We start from the raw sequence: 19,169 nt of genomic DNA on the forward strand, positions 1-19,169 counted from the left end.
CCTCGTGATCCGCCCGTCTCGGCCTCCCAAAGTGCTGGGATTACAGGCTTGAGCCACCGCGCCCGGCCTATTTTCATTTTTATGTAGAGACAGGGTGTCTGTGTTGGCCACGCTGGTCTCAAACTCCTGGCCTCGAGCAAGCCTCCCACCTCGGCCTCCCAGAGTGCTGGAATTGTAGGCGTGAACCACTCACTGTCACTGTGCCCGGCCAGGCCTCGGTCTTGGCAGCTGCCACAAGAGACAGAGCCTGCGTGGCCAGGCTCATCTACTGGGTCAGGGGATGTCACAGCAGAGCCTTCGCTGTCGCAGGCATTTCCTTCCCACAGTGCGGGTGGGCCAGGAGGGCACAGTGGTCCTGGAGACCCCACGTCAGCAGCCTTTTCTCCAGTGACCCCGCCCTGGGTCTCCACAGCCTTTTCCGTGGAGTTGGTCTTTCCATAGGACCCAGATGATGGCTCAGCCCAGAGCTGGGGTTTTGTGGGGCAGGGCTGGGGTGCCGCAGTCTCCTGTCAGAGGCCAGGGGACCATCCCTGGTGCGTGAGCTCCGCTTGCCTTTCGTCCCGTTCCCTCCTGCACCTTCTCCTGTCTCAGGTGACTAAGAACATGGCCCAGGTGACCAAAGCTCTGGACAAGGCCCTGAGCACCATGGACCTACAGAAGGTCTCGTCAGTGATGGACAGGTTCGAGCAGCAGGTGCAGAACCTGGACGTCCACACGTCGGTATGTGCCCCTGCCCTTGGGCTGTGGCCTGGGGACAAGGAGGGTGTGTGGGCAGCTCATGGGGGGTGGCCCACAGGCTGACATGCTGTCTCTGCATACCTGTGGTTGCTCCCTGACGTCACCAAGCATCCTCTGTTCTGGGTCCCTGCCAGGACCCTGACAGGTAGGGTGAGCAGGGTGGCAGGGGCCTCCTGCAGGCACCTGGCTCCTTGTGGGGAGGCTCAGACAGCAAACAAGCATGCAGAGGTGTAGAAAGATGCCCACCCAAGGCAGCAGGCATGGCGCAGTCAGAGGGTGGGGCTGGGTGTGGGGGCAGGAAAGGCTCCTGGTGGAAGGTGAGGCAGAGAGAGTCACTGAGAGAACAGGACAAGAAGGTGGCTGGCTGTGTGAGGGAACGAAAAGTGTGGTCGGACCCTTGTGAAGCTGCGTGGGGCCTCGCGGGCCTGGGCCCCACCTGTTGTCCAGAGCGTGCCCCTGCCCCCAGGTGATGGAGGACTCCATGAGCTCGGCCACCACGCTGACCACACCACAGGAGCAGGTGGATAGCCTCATCATGCAGATCGCTGAGGAGAATGGCCTGGAGGTGCTGGACCAGCTCAGCCAGCTGCCGGAGGGCGCCTCTGCCGTGGGCGAGAGCTCTGTGCGCAGCCAGGAGGACCAGCTGTCACGGAGGTAGGGTCGGTTCCGAAACGCTGTGTGCCCCATACTCTGCTGCTGTGGGAAGGGAGAGGGCATTGGGGGTTAGAGGCTGGAGGAGAACTCGGGCTAAGGCTCCGACCAGGGAGCCCTGATCTCAACTCAGAGGCCCCAGCCGTAGCTGCCCCCGAGCCAAGCCGCCCGCTGCTGCCCCATCCTGCTCCAGCTGGCATGGAGGCTTCAGTGTGCGTGGGGCGTGGCGTTTACGCACGTCTGCAGTGCACTTTAGAATACTGCGCCCTTCCGAACGGATCAGGTGAAAGTGGGACGGGCGTGTCTGTTTCCAAGGCCTGTCACTCGTTCTCTCAGGACAGAGGAGGAGAAGGGCCATTGCGCACCACACGGAGGAGGCACCTTCGCTGGGAGCACGTGGTGGTCAGAGCCCTTCCCCTGCCCTGACCCGAGTCGCGTTGTTGGTTTCCAGGTTGGCCGCCTTGAGGAACTAGCCGTGCCCGCCGCAGTGCACCACCTCCGCCCCGTGGTGTGCTGGAAGGTTCCTGTCCTCTCCCCACCGCGTCTTGCCTTTGTGCTGGCCCCGCGGAGCTGTGACCGGCAGCCACTCTGTGTCTCTCACCTGCCAGGCCTGCGTGGCCTCAGGGTGTTCCTGTACTTTTAGGTTGGGCGGTGGGTCTGCGTCCTGGTGTTGAGTTTCTGCAAATTTGTGGGGGTGATTTCTGTGACTCTGGGCCCACAGCGGGGAGGCCGGAGGGGCCCTGTGGACTTTTACCCAGCACTGTGGGGGCCTTCAGACTCTGGGGCAGCAGACATGCTGCTTCCTCATCAGCCAGAGGGGGTCAGGGCTACCCTGTTGCCAAGCAACTCCCTGAGGCCTCTCCACACCCCCTCAGCGGGCAGGAGGTACCACAGGCCTGTGTGTGTTGGGGGATGTCAGGTGCCACCCCGCGCCGTCCTGGTGGCATTTACAATGACACCCTCCGCCTCCATCATTCCAGGAGTGGGGTCTCGGCTGCCCCTACCAGCTGGCTGAGCCCCCTGGCCTCCTGCGCTGCCCAGTCCATGGGGACAGAACTGTCACCCAGATCCACATCCAAGTGTGCCCACCCTGCCATCTTCATCCTCACTCAGCTGCTGCCTCTGGAGGTGCCTTTGGCCACGTGGGCTGTGCTGTCTGTCTCCTCGGCAGAGCCCCTCCGCTGGCTGGCGCAGTCTGAGCATGTGTCTGTGGCTCCTCCCAGTGGGCAGCCTGGTTCTCCCAGAGGACCTTTCCCTGGGGCCTCGCTTCGGACGATGCTGCCTGTGTCACCTCTACCGTCTGTAAACGACTGGGTGCCTTCCCAGCTTGGAAGCCACAGCAGCTGGTGAAGGGCGCTCAGGAGAGCCGTCTGTAGCGGGGCTGGGGTTGGGGCTCCTTTGGGAAACCCTGCCACTGTGGCCCTGGAGAGCTGCCAGCAGCTCTTGGGAAGGACTTGCCGGGAGGCGGAGAGTCTTTGGGCCTGCTGTCTTTTCCATTTCCTAGAGTTTACTTCATTGTTTTGAGGCTTCCAGGATTTTCTGGGGTTTTTTTGCCAAAGTAGAAAAGGCAGGTGGTGGGCGGCTGGCGGGGAGTGTGGGTCCCCGCCCCCCTCAGTCCTGCCCATCCCTCGCAGCCCATGCTGAGGCCGCAGCGGTGTCGTGGCTGTTACGTGCAGGAACGTGGAGACCTTGACTTTGGCTCACTGCGTTTGGTTTTTTTTTTTTTTTCAGAACTTGGGAGCCCCCCAGGGAGGGGCTGGTGTTGGTAGGTCCTGGATGTGGTTCCCTCCAGCCTCCCCAAAATCAACCCTGGTGTTGAGAGAACGTCCTATCCATCGTGGGTAACAGCCTTGGGGAGGGTGCAGAGCTCTGCAGAGCCATGGGCAGGGTAGGGGCTGCCTCAGTCCTGTCCCCTTGGGCACTGGGGAGAGGGGCCTGTGCACCTTTTTCCTAGAATGCTGTTGTAAATAAACAAATGGATCCCTGGAAACTTTCTCAAGCTTTGCTTTGGAGCCTTGGGTGAGCCTCTGGATGGGGCTCCTGGAGCCTTCACTGCGGGGGGCTGGGCCGACGGCAGTGCTCATTCTCAGACCCCGTCCAAACCCACAGAATCTCCCGTGTTAGGTTCTTACTTTGAAATCATTTAAAACTTGCATAACGTGGTCTTTGTGCGCCTCAGCCAAACCGGACGCTTGCTGGGCACCGTGGTGCTCCTGACAGTCTCTGGTCTGACGTCCCCGCTGCACGTCCTGGTGCTGCCACCTCCAACCTGGAACAGTTCCTCGGTTTTCTTTCATGACCTGAATGGTTTGAAACCTGCTGGCTGCTCTTTTGCAGAACGCTCCTCTGCTTGGGGGTGCGGCTCTCCCACGATGTGGGGAGGTCTTCATGACTTCTCGGTGGCAGGGGTGTGGCGTCCCTGTGTCTTAGTGCTGGTGAATTTGTGACCTTCACCCAAAAGCCTGGGTGCAGTGGCATCCTCAGGCTTCCCCACTGGGAAGTTAGCTTTTTCCCTTTTTATTACGAGATAGCCCCACTCCAGCCTGGGCAACAAGAGCGAAACTCTGTGTCAAAAAAAAAAAAAAAAACAGCTCCAAGCACGCCCCACATCCTTTCCCAGTGGCTGTGACGTGGTAGGTCCACGGTTTTGAATTCCAGTAGTAGTTAAGGTGCCACCATCCTGACAGGGCTTCATTATTACTTTTTGGGTGTGTGAAGCGTCACTGTGGATGTGGATGTGGATGTGGACTGGGAGGGCTTGCGTCCCTCCCCTCAGCTCCAGCCACGGAGCCAGCCCTGTCGCTCCCAGGCACGCCTCCCACATCCTCCCAGTCCACGGAGTTCGAGGAGCTTCCCAGAGAGAGGGCCCAGAGGGGTGGGGCTTGGGGGTCTGCCTGCACCCCAGGATGGGGGTCTGCACCGTGGGGAGGCTCCAGCTCCGCCTCCTGCCTCCGTGTCACCTCTTGCCAGAGTTCCCAGCCCTCCAGGGTTGGGCATGCTCCTTCCCAACCTCCTCTGGAAAGGTCTGTTTCCAGCCTGAGGCTGGAACTCAGGACGCAGGAACACTGACCGGCTCGCGGGAAGGATTCGGGGAAGCAGGTACGTTCCCGGGATGGCAGTTAAGGTGCTGTCTTTCCGGACACTTTGGTGTGAATCTAAGGCAGTGAGGATTATTTTCAGACTAGGATTAAAGCTCTTCTCATGAGAAAATACTTGTGGGCGGCAAGCCACGCAGGTGCCAAGGCGAGAGACCAAGGGCACGCGCTGTTCCAGTATAAAAAAATATACAAGAATAGTTATACTAGAAATAGAGGATAGCTATGATGATACGTTATTAATGATCAGTTTGTAGCATTACTGGTTATGCTAATATTATAACAATCCTTGCTCTTACTCCCCGGGGAGTTAGAGAAGACTCTGCTTCACGCCTCTTGTGGAGGCCGGACATCAGTCAGACCCACCCACAGCCCTCCGGAGGCCTGAGCGTCTGCCTGTGATGCTGTGCTTCAGCAGTCACGCTCCTGTTTCACTTTCATGTTCCACCCTGTACACCTGGCTCCACCTTCCAGATAGCAGCAGCAGAATTAGTGAAAGTACTAAAAGTCTTTGAAATGCATAGAAGAAATAATGGTGTAAGCTGTCCTCTCTCTCCGCCTCGGCTGCCGAACAGGGGAGGGACCCCTGTCCGGTGGACACGTGACTCGCGTGACCTTACCTATCATTGGGGCTGGCTCTCACTCCTTACCCTGCCCCTTTTACCTTGTACCCAGTATCGGCGCAGCCAGGCATTCGGGGCAACGACCAGTCTCCACGTCTAGGTGGTAGTGGTCCCCCGGGCCCGGCTGCCTTTTCTTCTTTGTTTTGTGTCTTTATTTCTATGATCTCTCATCTCCGCACATGAGGAGAAAAACCCACAGACCCTGTAGGCTGGACCCTATAAATACTGTTAATAAAATTAGTCCTAATACCCCTGCAGCCTGCAGCCCACCAGGGATCCCGGAGTCTCCAGTCCCAGAAGGAAAATGCCAGGCTGGGAGGGGAACAGACAGGACGATTATTGATAAGCGGATCCTGGAAGATCAGCACACGGCCCTTCTGGAGGCTTCAGAGCCACCTGTGGGAGCTGCTGCTCCATGGAAGGGCACAGACGCCGGAGCCCGTGGTCCTCGACTCAGGGCCCCCAGCCAAGGCCTGGCCAGTGGGGAGTGAAGCCTCTCACCCTGCCTGCACCCCTGATGCCGTGGTCACCCCACCCACACCCCACGTGCTGTGGTCACCCCGCCTCCACCCCGGATGCTGTGGTCGCCCCGCCCGGACCCCCAATGCCGTGGTCACCCTGCCTCCACCCCCCACGCTGTGGTCGCCTCGCCTGCATCCCCGATGCTGTGGTCGCCCCACCCACACCCCCGATGCCGTGGTCACCTCCACCCAGCCTTCTCCCTACAAAGTCAGATCTCAAGTGACCTGGGCCCAGTGGCTTCACAGTTCCTCACTAACGGAAGCTGAGGGAGATGGGGGCAGTGCGGGCGGTCCCCTCACCCCCAGGGCCCTCCAGGGTAGGGCAGCAGCAGCGTGGGGGACCCTATCCTGCCCTGTGTGCATTTCAAGACGAACCCTTGGAGGCCCATATGGGAAGGCCCTGAGCCCTAGGCTCCACCGAGGAGGACCTGGTGCTGGGCAGCTCACACCTGGACCACATCTGTCCTTGTGGTCGGCCTGGTTCTGCTGCCCACACTGGGGCCACCCTGATTCAGACCCTGCCTCCCCATTTGCCAGAAGAGGCTGGGCCAGGCACAGTGGCTCGCGCCTGTAATCCCAGCACTGTGGGAGGCTGAGGCGGGTGGATCACCTGAAGTCAGGTGTTGGAAACCAGCCTGAGCAACATGGTGAAACCCTGTCCCTACTAAAATTAACTGGGTGTGGTGGGCCACATCTGTAGTCCCAGCTACTCAGGAGGCTGAGGCAAGAGAATTACTTGAACTTGGGAGACAAAGGTTGTAGTGAGCCAAGATCACACCACTGCACTCCAGCCTGGGCGACAGAGCAAGATTCCATCTCAAAGAAAAAAGGCTGGATAAAGGGAATGGTTCTGCCAGTACAGATTCCTAGGCCCTTAGCCATGTTTACAGAATCAGAATGAGCAGGGGTGGGGTGTGTGTGCAGGGGTGTGTGTGCAGGGCTGGTGTGCATGTGTGCAGGGGTATGTGCAGGGGTGGGGGTGTGTGTGCAGGGGTGTGTGTGTGTGCAGGGGTGTGTGTGTGTGCAGGGGGGTGTGTGTGTGCAGGGGTGTGTGTGCAGGGCTGGGATATGTGCAGGAGTGGGGTGTGTGCAAGGCTTGTGTGTGTGCAGGGGTGGAGTGTGTGCAGGGGTGGGGTGTGTGCAGGAGTGTGTGCAGAGGGGTGTGTGTGTGCAGGGCTGGTGTGCGTGTGTGCAGGGATGTGTGTGTACAGGGGTGAGGTGTGTGTGTGTGCACCAGTGCGTGGCTGGAGGTGGCTACTGGAGCCTAGTCTGTGTCCCAAAAGATGTTCAAGCAGCATTTGTACAAAGCCCTCTTCACAGCTCCTGGGTCCTCTGGCCTGAACCGAAGACTCAGGCACTCCTGCCCCCCAGGTCCAACCAGGAGCCATTTTCACACCCCTCCTGGGCTGGATGCCGACGACACGTACCCCCGGATGTGAAGGGATGTTACTTTTATTGAGGGCCCACTGTGTGTGTGTGTGTCCTGAGCTGTCCCCAGGTATCCTGCCCCCCAAGTGAGCCCAGACACCCGCTCAGGAGATGCTGGTCCTTGCATGCGGGCAGTAGGGTTCCTGGCATCTGGAGTCCTGGATGGGCAGGTCTTCCCTGAACTCCAGGAGCCCTAAAGGGGGCTCTGGTCTCCCAGCTTTCACAGGAGACACAGACAGAGGACCAGGGGAGCGAGGGAGGCCAGCAGGAACCCCCGCTGGCGATGGAGGCTGGAGGCCCCGGAGGGGTAACCGTAATACGTCCTGCAGGAGCCGCCCAGCTCGTCCCGCGGGATGGGCTCCTCCTCGGGAGCCTGTGTGGGGTTGCTGGCCTGGGGACAGACACAGGTGGGGCAGCCTGTCTGCTGGCGGTTGGGGGGGCGCGCTCAGGCGGCCACCCCATCCTCACCTGCTCCACAGCCTCGAAGACCCTCAGCAGGTTGTTGGCCAGTGCACCCTTGACCTCCGCCTCTGTCCAGTTCCTCCTGAGCAGCTCGGCGATCAGGTCTGGATACTTGGAGACGTCCTCCAGCCCCTCAGGGACCCTGTGTTGAGGCCAGGAGAACCTGGGCCCCCACGCTAGGACACACGTCCCTCCTCCAGCCGCCTCATCCCTCTGACGGGGTCATGAACCTCCCGGCTCATCCACAGCCCGGACAGAGCTCTCACCCCCTTACCTTGGAACACCGTCAAAGTCCCCACCAAAGCCCACAGCTCTGGCTCCTGCCACCTCCTTGATGTGATCCAGATGGTCTGTCCAGGGAGCAGCAGGTATGGGTCCTGAGTGAGGCCCTCCCGCTTCAGCCCCCTTGGCCACTCACACCCCACCTACCGGCCACTTGGGACAGGTTGGCCTTGTTGGTGCAGGAAATGTAATTGTTGTAGAAATTCACCATCACCAGGCTGTCTGTCTGTTTCTGCACAGGAAGACAGGGTGGAGCTGAGAGCCAGGAGGGCCTGCCCAGGGAGGTGGGGTGGGGGTGGCTCCCTCGGCCCTCACCACCAGCCTCAGGACGTCGTCAGGCACGTTGCGCCGGCTTGCGCACACGCTGTAGGCCGAGGAGTGGCTGAAGATGACTGGGGCTCTGGACAGCTGCAGGGTAGCCTTCATGGTGGCCACAGACACGTGGGCCAAGTCGATGAGGACCCCCAGACGGTTCAGCTCCTTCACCACACGCTGGGAAGACAGGGCTCCATCCACCCTCACAGCCCCCAGGGTCGGGGCCGAGGAGGTGGACAGGCTGGACCAGGTGTGAGTCATCGTCCTTCATGGCTGGAAGTCTGGGGCCACTCAGGGCTCAGCACCCACCCTGGGGGGATGGCTGCCAGCTCCATTCTACAGATGAGGACACTGAGGTCCCACGTAGGGAGATTCATTGCTCCGGTCACCCTCCAGGGCCTCTGCCTTCTCCTCGGGGGTGACCAGCCCCTCCCACCCCACTCACCTGCCCAAAGGGTGACAGGCCTTGGCTCTGGGGCTTGCCGTCTCCCGTGTCCACCAGCCAGTTGTCAGCCCTGCGGGAGCAAAAGACAGGTGCCCAGGGGGTGAGCGGTGGTCTCGGCCTCCCATCAGCCCAGCAGGCGAGGTCCGGCCTGGGACTCATAGGCGGAGGGGATGGGCTCAGGAGGGTGGCAGGGAGTGTCTGTCCCTCCCTCCTGACCACAGCCCGGGGGCCTCCCGTGGGGAGTCACACACCAGGGCGTGTTGCAGTTGTGGGTGAGGGTCAGGTACCGCATGCCCAGCTGATAGAGCGCCCGCAGGACTCCCAGACTGCTGTCAATGGAGTGGCCGCCCTCCACACCGATCAGGCTGGCCACCTTCCCTTCCCGGAAGGCCTGCCGGATGCCTGTGGGGAGAGTCGGGGTGCAGGGGAGTGGGCACCTGGCGTCTGGAGGGGAGGTGTCCTGATCAGTACCTGCTGCTCAGGATGAGGGCTGGGTGGGAGGACGTAGCACCTGGAGGGCCCAGGTCAGGACCCCACCTGCACTGCTGGTGACATACAGGAAGGTCTCAGGGTACATCTGGCACATGCGGTGGACCACGTCCATCTGCTCCAGCGTCCTCCGCACGGCGTCTCTGTCCTGGGTGTCGCAGGGCGTGTACACGGACCAGAACTGGGGGCCACAGGGGGTACCGGGAGCTGATGCAGCCAGGTCTCAGCCCACCCCCACTTGCCTGTGGGAGTCTGGTTTCCCGCCCCCTGGGAAGCCCTCCCTCGGCCTGGGTGTCTGTCTCTACAAGGACGTGTGGCGCTGAGGGACCCTGGAGGAACAACGCCACAGGGACGGCCACACTGTAGCCAGGCCCAAGGTAGGAGACGGGATGACCCCAGGCAGGGTGAGTGCGGGGCAGGGCGGGCGGTACCTGACCTCCCACGAAGCCAGCCCTCAGCTTGGGGATGTTGGTGTGTGTGTCAGCCAAGGTGGTCAGGTTGGCCCTCGCGTCCTGAAGCCGGTTGTTGAACATACCCAGCAGCTGCCAGGGCAGGTCGTTGTGCCTGGAGTAGCCGGGGGGAGGCCAGGCAGTCAGGGAGGCCTGGGACCTGGGGGCTTGCGAGCTCCTGAACTCCGGGCTGTGCCCCCCACTTCCTGCTCCTCATGGCAGGCGCCGGACTGAAGTCCAGGCCGCAGGGGTGACGGATCACTGGCCACCTGAACACACTTGTGCAAGGCTGCACTTCCCACCTGTGTCCACCCCCAGGGCAGGGAGCCCCGAGCCAGGAGCTCAGGGAGCTGGGTAGCCCATCCCTTCCAGGGCCTTTCTCTGTGGAGGAGGCTGGCGGGAGGACACATTGTGTGAGGGTAGGACACAACCAGTCAAATGACCTCAATGGACAGGATTGGAGACATGGGCAAAGGGGCAAGGACCTGGGGGTGATACTGTTTCTGAAAGTTTTCAGTTTAAAAATCCAATTGCCTCTTGGGGAATACGGTGGGTGGCTGGATAACGGGAATGGCCTGTCCTTGGGGGGCCTGGCACTCCCATCCTTCTGGGGAGCAGGGCGTCAGGTACAGGCTTTGGGGGCCACCCAGGCCTTTCTGCTGCCTCTGTCTCCAGGGAAGAGCCCTGCACCCAAACTCCAATCAGATCCTTCTAAACTTCCAAAGGACTGAGGCTCTCCAAGGTTTTCCCAGGAGCTGGCGGTGAGGGTGGGAGCTCTGGTAAGGAGAAGGAAGGGGAACACAGAAGAAGGGGGAGCTGGCGCTCTCAGAGCTGGTGACTGAGTGAGGGTCTCAGAGGGACCGAATCCAGCTGCCCAGCAGCGCCTGGCAGAGACCAGGAGCAAAGGGAATCCACTCTCGTTAGAAACGCAATTCTCAGGCCGGGCGCGGTGGCTCACGCCTGTAATCCCAGCACTTTGGGAGGCTGAGGCGGGTGGATCACAAGGTCAAGAGATTGAGACCATCCTGGCTAACATGGTGAAACCCCGTCTCTACTAAAAATACGAAAAAATGGCGGCTCAAGCCTGTAATCCCAGCACTTTGGGAGGCCAAGACGGGCAGATCACGAGGTCAGGAGATCGAGACCATCCTGGCTAACACGGTGAAACCCCGTCTCTACTAAAAAAAATAATACAAAAAACTAGCCGGGCATGGTGGCGGCGCCTGTAGTCCCAGCTACTCGGGAGGCTGAGGCAGGAGAATGGTGTGAACCCGGGAGGCGGAGCTTGCAGTGAGCTGCAATCCAGCCACTGCACTCCAGCCTGGGCGACAGAGCAAGACTCCGTCTCAAAAAAAAAAAACGAAAGAAAAAAAAAGAATCACATCTCAGGCCCAGGGTAGGCTCTCGGTTATGATCTGTGTTTCAACCAGCAGATCTGACTCCTGGGATCGACCAGGCCCCACTGCAGCCCCAGACAGCCCTCGTTCCTGACCCCGTGACCTGGAGGCTGCAAGGAGGTTGGGAAGGGGCTGGAGCCTGACCCCCAGCCCTGGGCAATGCTTGGGGTTCCCCTTTCCCGTCACTGGGTCTGGGGCCTCAGACTCCTTCCTGTGATGTGGGCTGCGCTCCTGTCTCGGGGGGACACCCTCGGAGGGTGTGTGCTGGGATGGGGCCACAGGGATCCCTCCATATCCAGTTTCCAGACCCTCCCCTCTGTGCCTCAGTTTCCCCATCTGGAACATGAGGGTGTCTTGGTGCCTTCCTTGCAGGGCAGCTGGGAGAGGCAGAGGACTAACAGTGTTCATCGTTTCCAGCCGTGGACCCTGCTCTCGGCGACCCGGCCGAAATCTACAGGCGCACACGAGCTTTTCCAAGGCAAATGCACCACGGAGCTCCTCGGGGGAAACGAGGGGAGGGCTCTGCCCTTCCTGGGTTCCAGTCGCTCCTGACCTCCCCTGGGCTGGTGCCCCAAAGTCCAGCGTGGCACACTTTCTGGCCCCGCCCCTGGGCAGATGGGCGGGCACAGGCCTGATGCTGGTGTGAGTCTCTCCCAAAACTCCTGCAACAGCGAGGTTGTCTCTGGCTACAGCGAGTCCACATGACAGCCTGCACTGGCACGCGCCTCTCCCCAGCCCTCAGCACAGAGCGGGTGCTCAGGACGCATTTGCTGAGGGCAGTGGGAATGAGCTCCAGCCAGGGACCCTGCGCGGGCAGCAGCCTCATTGCTAGGGTGCAGCCCTACGCTGGGCACTGTCCTGGGTGGGGCTAGGCAGGGTTCCCAGGAGACTTTACTCCTTGGCCTGAGGACGCAGGCGGCCCATCTCCGACATTAGCCTGGGATGGGTAGGAATTCCCAGCAGCCGCTCTTGGAGGGAGAGGCTGCAACGGGGCCGCTGTCTGCTCTCCCCTCCCTCCTCCTCCTGCAGCTCCTCCTCCTCTTCCTTCTCTTCCTCTTTCTCCCCTCCCTTCCACCTTTTTTGATAGATCCAAATCTTGGCCTGAGGACGCAGGCGGCCCATCTCCGACATTAGCCTGGGATGGGTAGGAATTCCCAGCAGCCGCTCTTGGAGGGAGAGGCTGCAACGGGCCGCTGTCTGCTCTCCCCTCCCTCCTCCTCCTGTAGCTCTGTCTTTTTTTTTTTTTTTTTTTTTTGAGACAGGGTCTCACTCTGTTGCCCAGGCTGGAGGGCAGGGGTGCAGTCACAGCTCACTGCAGCCCCCAACCTTCTGGGCTCAAGCGATCCTCCCACCTCCGTCTCCCAAAGTGCTGGGACCACAGGTGTGGGTCGCCGTGCCTGGCCAGCCCTCTCCACTCCTGCTAGAGAAAACGATGGGAAAGTGGGGTCTCTGGCTTCTCAGTGGCACATGGGCCCTGCCTGCCCCATGGCCAGGTCAAACTGCAGCTAATCAGACCCACCCTCCTTATCTGGGCGGCTGGGGCAGTGCCCTTAGCTGGGATATGGAAACTGGTATCCTGCTCCAAGGAGTGCTGGAAAGTGCTGGGATTGCAGCAAGCACACACTCAGGCAGCTGTTTGTAGGGGAGACTGCTGGCTGCCCCCGGGACCCATTCTCCTCTTTTACTTTGTAACTTTAAAACCCCCCATTTTTAGCGGGCACACAGCCCTCTGGATTGAAGTTACTTCCTGCCCCTGCGTCGCTGGCCGTGGCCAAGGGATAAAGGTGGGTCCTGTAACAGCTTCTAACAACTGACCCCTGGCCGGGCGTGGTGGCTCACGCCTGGAATCCCAGCACTTTGGGAGGCCGAGACGGGTGGATCATTTGAGGTCAGGAGTTCAAGACCAGCCTGGCCAACATGGTGAAACCCCGCCTCCACTAAAAATACCAAAGAAATTAGCAGGGCATGTTGGTGGGCGCCTGTAATCCCAGCTACTCGGGAGGCTGAAGCAGGAGAATCACTTCAACCTGGGAGGTGGAGGCTGTAGTGCGCCCAGATCGTACCATTGCATTCTAGCCTGGGTGACAGGCGACAGAGACTCTATCTAAAACAAAAACCTGACCCTGACAGTCACCTGCTGCTTGTCCTTTTTCCCTTCTTTATCTCTCCTTCCTCCCTGCTGGCTGGCGTACAGATGTCAGGGCTGGAGCTGGCGTGACCATTTTAAACCACGAGGATGCGTGGGACCACCCTCGGCTCCCTTTCTGGAGCTGCCTCTGCTCCCTTAAGTTTTTTAAATTTGAGACGGAGTCTCGCTCTGTCGTCCAGGCTGGAGTGCAGTGGCCCGATCTCGGCTCACTGCAGCCTCCGCCTCCCGAGTTCAAGTGATTCTCCTGCCTCAGCCTCCTGAGTAGCTGGGACTACAGGCGACCGCCACCACACTCGGCTAATTTTTTGTATTTTTAGTAGAGAGGGGGTTTTGCCATGTTGGCCAGGATGGTCTTGAGCACCTGACCTCAGGTGATCCGCCCGCCTTGGCCTCCCAAAGTGCTGGGATTACAGGCGTGAACCGCCCAGACTGGCCTGTTGCCTGAAGTTCTTACACAACAAGACATCAGGTTTCCCTGCTTTGTTCACAGAGTTTTTCCCCAGCAAAGCCCAGAGGCATCTTCCCGGAGGAGACACCGTGCCAGACACAGGGCGCACTCTCAGTGACCCTCCCCCACCAACGCAGAGCCAGTGTGGACCCTGATCTGGAGCCTGGAAGCAGGAGGCCTCCATGGAGACCCAGTGTCGGGGCGTTGGGCCAGGAAGGGGCGGGGAGGAGGGTCAGATTCCTGGGCAGTGGGAATCTCCACCCTGCGGAGACCAGGAGAGAAGCAGGTGACCCTGCACCCCAGTGAGGTCGGGGTGGGGCCAGGCGGGCACTCAGGGCAGCACAGACAGGGGCCGAGCCGCACGGGCCTCCCCCTGGGAGAAGGCAGGCCAGGGGGAGTGGGAAGACAGCCAAAAAGATGCGGGCTGAGAGGGCCTGTAGGGCACCACCCACACCTGCAGCTTTCGGGAGAAGCTGAGGCACAGGGAGAGACGGGGCGCAGGGCCTCAGCGTCCCCAGGCGCAGAGCTCACTCTCAGCTTTGGGGCCAGGGAGCTGGGGCCTTGCCTCCCTCCTGCCCTGACCCTGCAGACCTTCATCTGTTGAAGTCTTGGGGGCCCTGAGAGACCCCACAAAGAAGCAGGGGCCAGGAAAGGGCAAGGGCTCCAGCACCAGAAACTGAGCCCCAAGCCAAGGGCACAGCCCAGCTCCCCCAGCCCCAGCTCCCCCAGCCCCAGTTCCCAGTCCTGGTTCCCTAAGCACCTGGCTTAGGTGGGCACTCACCCATCAATGACAGGGGAGTCCTTCATGATCCTCTCTGCCTCATCCCGGAAGAAGTCTGCAGTGCAGACGGCCACAAGGGGCCAGAGCCACCATCTGGTCCACATGGCAGGGTCCCCGGGGACCTGTGTGCGCTGCTGCCCTGGTGCCTCTGTGCTGGCCTGGCCGGCCTGTGCAGGAGGACGAGTTTCAGGCTGTGAGGAGTCACTCTGCCTGCCAGAAGAGGCACCAGAGGCGTTGGGTGGAAGTGATGACAGCTGGCTGTTGTCCTGTTTATAGCTTCTCATGTTCAATAAGTAACCAGCACATTCCCCGCCAGCGAGGGTGGGATGGAAGCCCGGACACCCAGTGACTGGGCGTTGCTGTCTGGGCTAGGCGGAGGCATAGTAAGAAGCTGGGATCCCAGACCCAGGGTGGGGCTAGAGCCCAGATGAAAGGACAGCAGGCTGCGAGCAGGCCCAGCACAGGATGAGTGGTGAGTGGCTGTCAGCCCTCGCTGTGCTGCTGCTGTTATTAATTGCTACCACCTCCCTCAGGACCCGGGGCCTAGATCTGCAAGCAAGGAAACTGTCATTCAAATAGTGCATTCTCATGAAGCACCTCTTTCCGCATAAAAATCATCTCACGTGGCTTGCCATAGGGAAAACATCTGGGCGTTTCAGAAGCTGCTGCACAGCCCAGGTGTGCCCCTGACGCCTGCTCTAACGCTGAGGGGTCTGCACCCCGCCCTGCAGCCCTCCAGCGTCACAGGGACCCACACTGCAGCTACAGACTTCAGGCCAAGCAGCTGGACATGTCCTTGGAACCGGGGCCTTTCTCGGCCTCGGCAGAGCACACTGAAGTCGTCCGAGGGCTCCCGGAAACACAGTTCCCAGGTGGTGCCCTGGTCCGGAGAGTCTCAGTCCCAGGGTTAGGCGGTGTCTGGGGTTCTGGGGGACAGTGGGCTGAGCACTGGGGCTAAACCAGGCCTGCTGGGAGGAGCAGGAGGGAACCGGTCAGAGGCTTCGCGGCGCGGAGACCGGCAGGGAGGAGGATCGCCCCGGCTGGAGCGCAGTGGCTCGGTCTCAGCTCACTGCAGCCTGCACCTCCTGGGCCCAAGCAGTCCTCCTGCCTGAGCCTCCCGAGTACCTGGGACCACAGGCGTGCACCACCTCGCCCAGCTAATTTTTGTATCTTTTGTAGAGACAGGGTCTTCCCCATGTTTCCCAGGCTGGTCTCCACCTCCCGGCCTCAAGCCATCTGCCTGCTCCGTCTCCCAAAATGCTGGGATTACAGGCATGAGCCACCGCGCCCAGGTCATGATAAATAGTATTTTCATTCAATATTTTTAAAACATCAGAATTCATGTAAAACAAAAATCCATAACGAACAAAGTACAAGACTTTAAAATAGCTGGGCGTGGTGGTTCCTGCCTGTAATCCTAGCACTTTGGGAGGCCGAGGCGGGCAGATCACGAGGTCAGGAGATCAAGACCATCCTGGCTAACACGGTGAAACCCCGTCTCTACTAAAAATACAAAACAATTAGCCGGGCGAGGGGGCGGGCGCCTGTAGTCCCAGCTACTCGGGAGGCTGAGGCAGGAGAATTGCTTGAACCCGGGAGGTGGAGGTTGCAGTGAGCCAAGACCGTGCCACTGCACTCTAGCCTGGGCAACAAGAGCAAAACTCTGTCTTAAAAAACAGCATCAACAACAACAACAAACAGATCTTGTGAGAACTTGCTCACTACCACGAGAACATGGGGGGAACAGCCCCCACCTCCAGCTGGTCTCTCCCTTGACACGTGGGGATTATAATCTGAGAGGAGATTTGGGCGGGGCACGGAGCCAAACCGTATCACGCAGCTTCACCATTCAGGGCCCAGTGCAACATGGAAATACAGCATCCTTATTCAGACATCACAAGAATCTCAGGGCCTCGCAGCAGGGGGTGAGGGGTGGGGGTAGAAGCAGGTGCATGTCTTCCGAGCACCAGACCGGGGTCGAAAGCCCTGCATGGGCTGCATTTTGTACCATTTCTGAGGCTCAAAGCCACTGACTTAACAAGAGGGTGTCCTGGGGGCTGGGCCTGGTAGGCTGTGGGTTCCCATCTCACGACCACCGTCCAAGGGCAGCATGGGTGAGCTGGTTAGATGTCTCGGCCTCAGTCTCTTTGTCTGTAGAAGTCACGGAGGTACCTACTTTAGGACAGTCCTGCTGTGAGCACAAAGGCACCAGCCACTCAGAACCAGCCTCAGATCAAGACCTCAAACCTGTCTTTCCCATGGGGTTTCACAGTGTGCCCCGGAGTTTCCAGTTGCCTTTCTTCTCCTGCCCTCCACTGGGTGCCCTTATCTTCCATCTTCCAACCTCTGGACTCTGCAACCTCCCTCCCTGCCCCCAGAGCCTCTCTCGTCCAACCTGCCGCTCCCAGCGTGGAATCTCCATGCCCACTTGACGTCTGCACGGAAGGCCCTCCACCTTCGTTTGGTTTACAGTCCTGATGGAGTTTGAACGTTTGTCCCAATCTCACGTGGAAACTGGGTCCCAGTGCTGGGGGGTTTTGGGTCATGGCGACGGGCCCCTCATCAGTGGCTTGGTGCAGTTCTGGAGGTAATGAGTGAGTTCGGAAGAGAACGGTTAAAACCAGCCTGGCACCTCCCCGGTCACTCTATGGCTCCCTCTCCGCCGGTGATGACTGTGAACAGGAGAATCGGGTCTGGGGGTAGCGAACTTAGGCCAATTCGTGCGGAATCAAGGAAAAACAGCGAGGCCTGGGGCAGGGAATGGGACGCTAATTTGTGCTGACTTCCTAGAAGAGAGAACACCAAGGTCAGGGGGGCGAGAGTCCACGGCCAATGCACGGTGAATCCAGGAAAAACACCAAGGTCTGGGGCAGGGAACCCAGAGCCAATTAACAACCAACTTCCAAAAACTGCACCATAAGGAAAAGCCCCACGCCCAGGAGCAAAGGATCAAAGGCTGCTCTCCCTACAGCCCCCAACCCCCACCATGTCCCAGATGGAAAGGAAAGTGCTGTGGACTGGCTATGGGCCATCCTTTCATCTGCAGGCACCAGTTTGCCGCAGCCTTTGATTAGCCATGGACCAAATCTTTCATCCAGATAAGGGGGACAGGAATCATGAAAGGTGAACTTAAGACCCAGAAAACTGGCCGGGCATGGTGGCTCACACCTGTCATCCCAGCACTTTGGGAGGCCAAGAAGGGTAGATCACCTGAGGCCGGGAGTTTAAGACCAGCCTGGCCAACACGGAGAAACCCCGTCTCTACTAAAAACACAAAAATTAGCCAGGTGTGGTGGCAGGTGCCTGTCATCCCAGCTACTCGGGAGGCTGAGGCTGGAGAACCGCTTGAACCCGGGAGGCGGAGGTTGCAGTGAGCCGAGATGGCGCCAGTGGACTCCAGCCCAGGCGACAGGCGACAGTGCGAGACTCCTTCTCAAAAAAAAAAAAATCCAGAAAACTTTGTAACAGCGCCCACTCCCATCCTACTCCCTAGCTTTCTCACTTTAATAAATCCCTGCTCTCGCTGCTTCCTTCCTGTGTTTTGCTCGTTTCTTTGTACGTTTTGTCTACTACTTCTTTGTTCAAGCACCAAGGACATGGACAATTACACTCCAGGCCATCCTTCCTGTGACACCTGCTCCCTCCCCTTCTGCCGTGATGGGAGGCTCCCTGGGGTCCTCACCAGAGGCAGACGCCTCCCGCTTCCCGTACAGCCTCCACAACCATGAGCCAAACCCACCCCTTTTCTTTACAGATGACCCAGCCTCAGGGATTCTTTTGGAGCAGTGCAAAGCAGACTAAGCCCTGTTCCATTCGTGGGCCCTGCAACCATCCCCTCATAGCGGGTCTGCGGGAATTCACTCCCCAGCCCTCCCGTCCGTGTCTTCATTCTGCCCTCATCACGGATCAGTAGTTTCGCTGGATGTGCACTTTGGGTGGTAAACCTTCTTCCCTCAGGAGGTGACCGTGCCACCGTCCGTCTGTGCATGCTGGGTTGATGGGAGCCACATCGCGCCCGGCGCTGTGTGGGCCACCCCTCTTCCCCCGGAACGCCGTGATTTCTTATTTTTCACTCCCTGGAGCTGTCCCTCTGCCTCCAGTCCAGGGAATTTCCAGTCGCCAGTATTCCTTCTCCCCTCCTTTCTGAGCTCCGTCCGGCGAGGGTTTCGGGCAGGGGTTGGACTGTTTGAGCTTCCTTTTTGCCTCCCGTCCTGGGTTTCCTCATGCTTATTCCGTACACTCCATTTCCTCTGTTTTGTCTCCCAGCACGGTTCTTTAGTGTTTTCTTGGGGTTTGTGTGTCTGGGTCTCCGGAGGGCGGTTTCCAAGGTTTGCTGTGTTCTTTCCCGCCCGGCTCCCATCAGGGCAGCGGAGCTGCTTGGAGTCAGCTGCACTCTGTTCTCTTCTGTGGTTTACCAAATGGAATGCAGGCGCGTCTCCCATTGTTCATCTGGACCTTTTGTTGCGTTTGCAGACTTCCCTCGGCAGCTGGTAATCTTTGTCATCTTGAATTTCATATTTAAAAATAAAGCGACAGCAAGGTGGGCGGTGCCGTACGTGTGAGTGGGCTCTCGACCCCAGGCTTTGTGTGGGCCGAGCTCCAGAGACACCCGGTTACCAGGAGCCCTTGAAGCCAGAATGCAAGCATGAGCATTTTTTTTTTTTTTTTTTTACGAAATGGGGTCTTGCGATGCTGCCCAGGCTGAACTCCAACTCCCAGGCACAAGCGATCCTCCCACCTCAGCCTCCCAAGTAGCTGGGTCCACAGCACCTACTTTTTTTTTTTTTTTTTTTTTGAGACAAGATGGAGTCTTGCTCTATCACCCATGCTGGAATGCACTGGACTACAACTCACTGCAGCCTCCACCTCCTGGGCTCAAACAATCTCCCTGCCTCA

The 19,169-nt window shown here is 59.4% G+C and overlaps 2 protein-coding genes across 4 annotated transcripts in view; one reads left to right on the forward strand and one right to left on the reverse strand.

Moving 5' to 3' along the window:
* Positions 1–2,276, forward strand: part of CHMP1A (charged multivesicular body protein 1A) — an 11,143-nt gene extending 8,867 nt beyond the window's left edge. Inside the window, exons 4-6 of the mRNA XM_011928068.1 lie at positions 543–720; positions 1,205–1,392; positions 1,841–2,276. Coding sequence (XP_011783458.1) covers positions 543–720; positions 1,205–1,392; positions 1,841–1,862 — 388 coding nt within the window. The 3' untranslated portion in view covers positions 1,863–2,276. The remainder of the gene's footprint in view (positions 1–542; positions 721–1,204; positions 1,393–1,840) is intronic.
* A 4,763-nt stretch (positions 2,277–7,039) lies between these two features.
* Positions 7,040–19,169, reverse strand: part of DPEP1 (dipeptidase 1 (renal)) — a 24,576-nt gene continuing 12,446 nt past the window's right edge. For all 3 annotated transcript variants that reach the window (XM_011927984.1, XM_011927985.1, XM_011927983.1), the window contains exons 2-11: positions 14,274–14,483; positions 9,481–9,613; positions 9,098–9,230; positions 8,812–8,962; positions 8,561–8,630; positions 8,116–8,292; positions 7,948–8,032; positions 7,793–7,868; positions 7,525–7,660; positions 7,040–7,447 (exon numbers count right to left, since the gene is read on the reverse strand). In XM_011927984.1, the coding sequence (XP_011783374.1) occupies positions 7,277–7,447; positions 7,525–7,660; positions 7,793–7,868; positions 7,948–8,032; positions 8,116–8,292; positions 8,561–8,630; positions 8,812–8,962; positions 9,098–9,230; positions 9,481–9,613; positions 14,274–14,377 (1,236 nt within the window). In that variant the 5' untranslated portion in view covers positions 14,378–14,483 and the 3' untranslated portion in view covers positions 7,040–7,276. The remainder of the gene's footprint in view (positions 7,448–7,524; positions 7,661–7,792; positions 7,869–7,947; positions 8,033–8,115; positions 8,293–8,560; positions 8,631–8,811; positions 8,963–9,097; positions 9,231–9,480; positions 9,614–14,273; positions 14,484–19,169) is intronic.

Source organism: Colobus angolensis, unplaced genomic scaffold (genome assembly GCF_000951035.1).
Source record: "Colobus angolensis palliatus isolate OR3802 unplaced genomic scaffold, Cang.pa_1.0 Scaffold76, whole genome shotgun sequence".
Classification (NCBI taxonomy): domain Eukaryota; kingdom Metazoa; phylum Chordata; class Mammalia; order Primates; family Cercopithecidae; genus Colobus; species Colobus angolensis.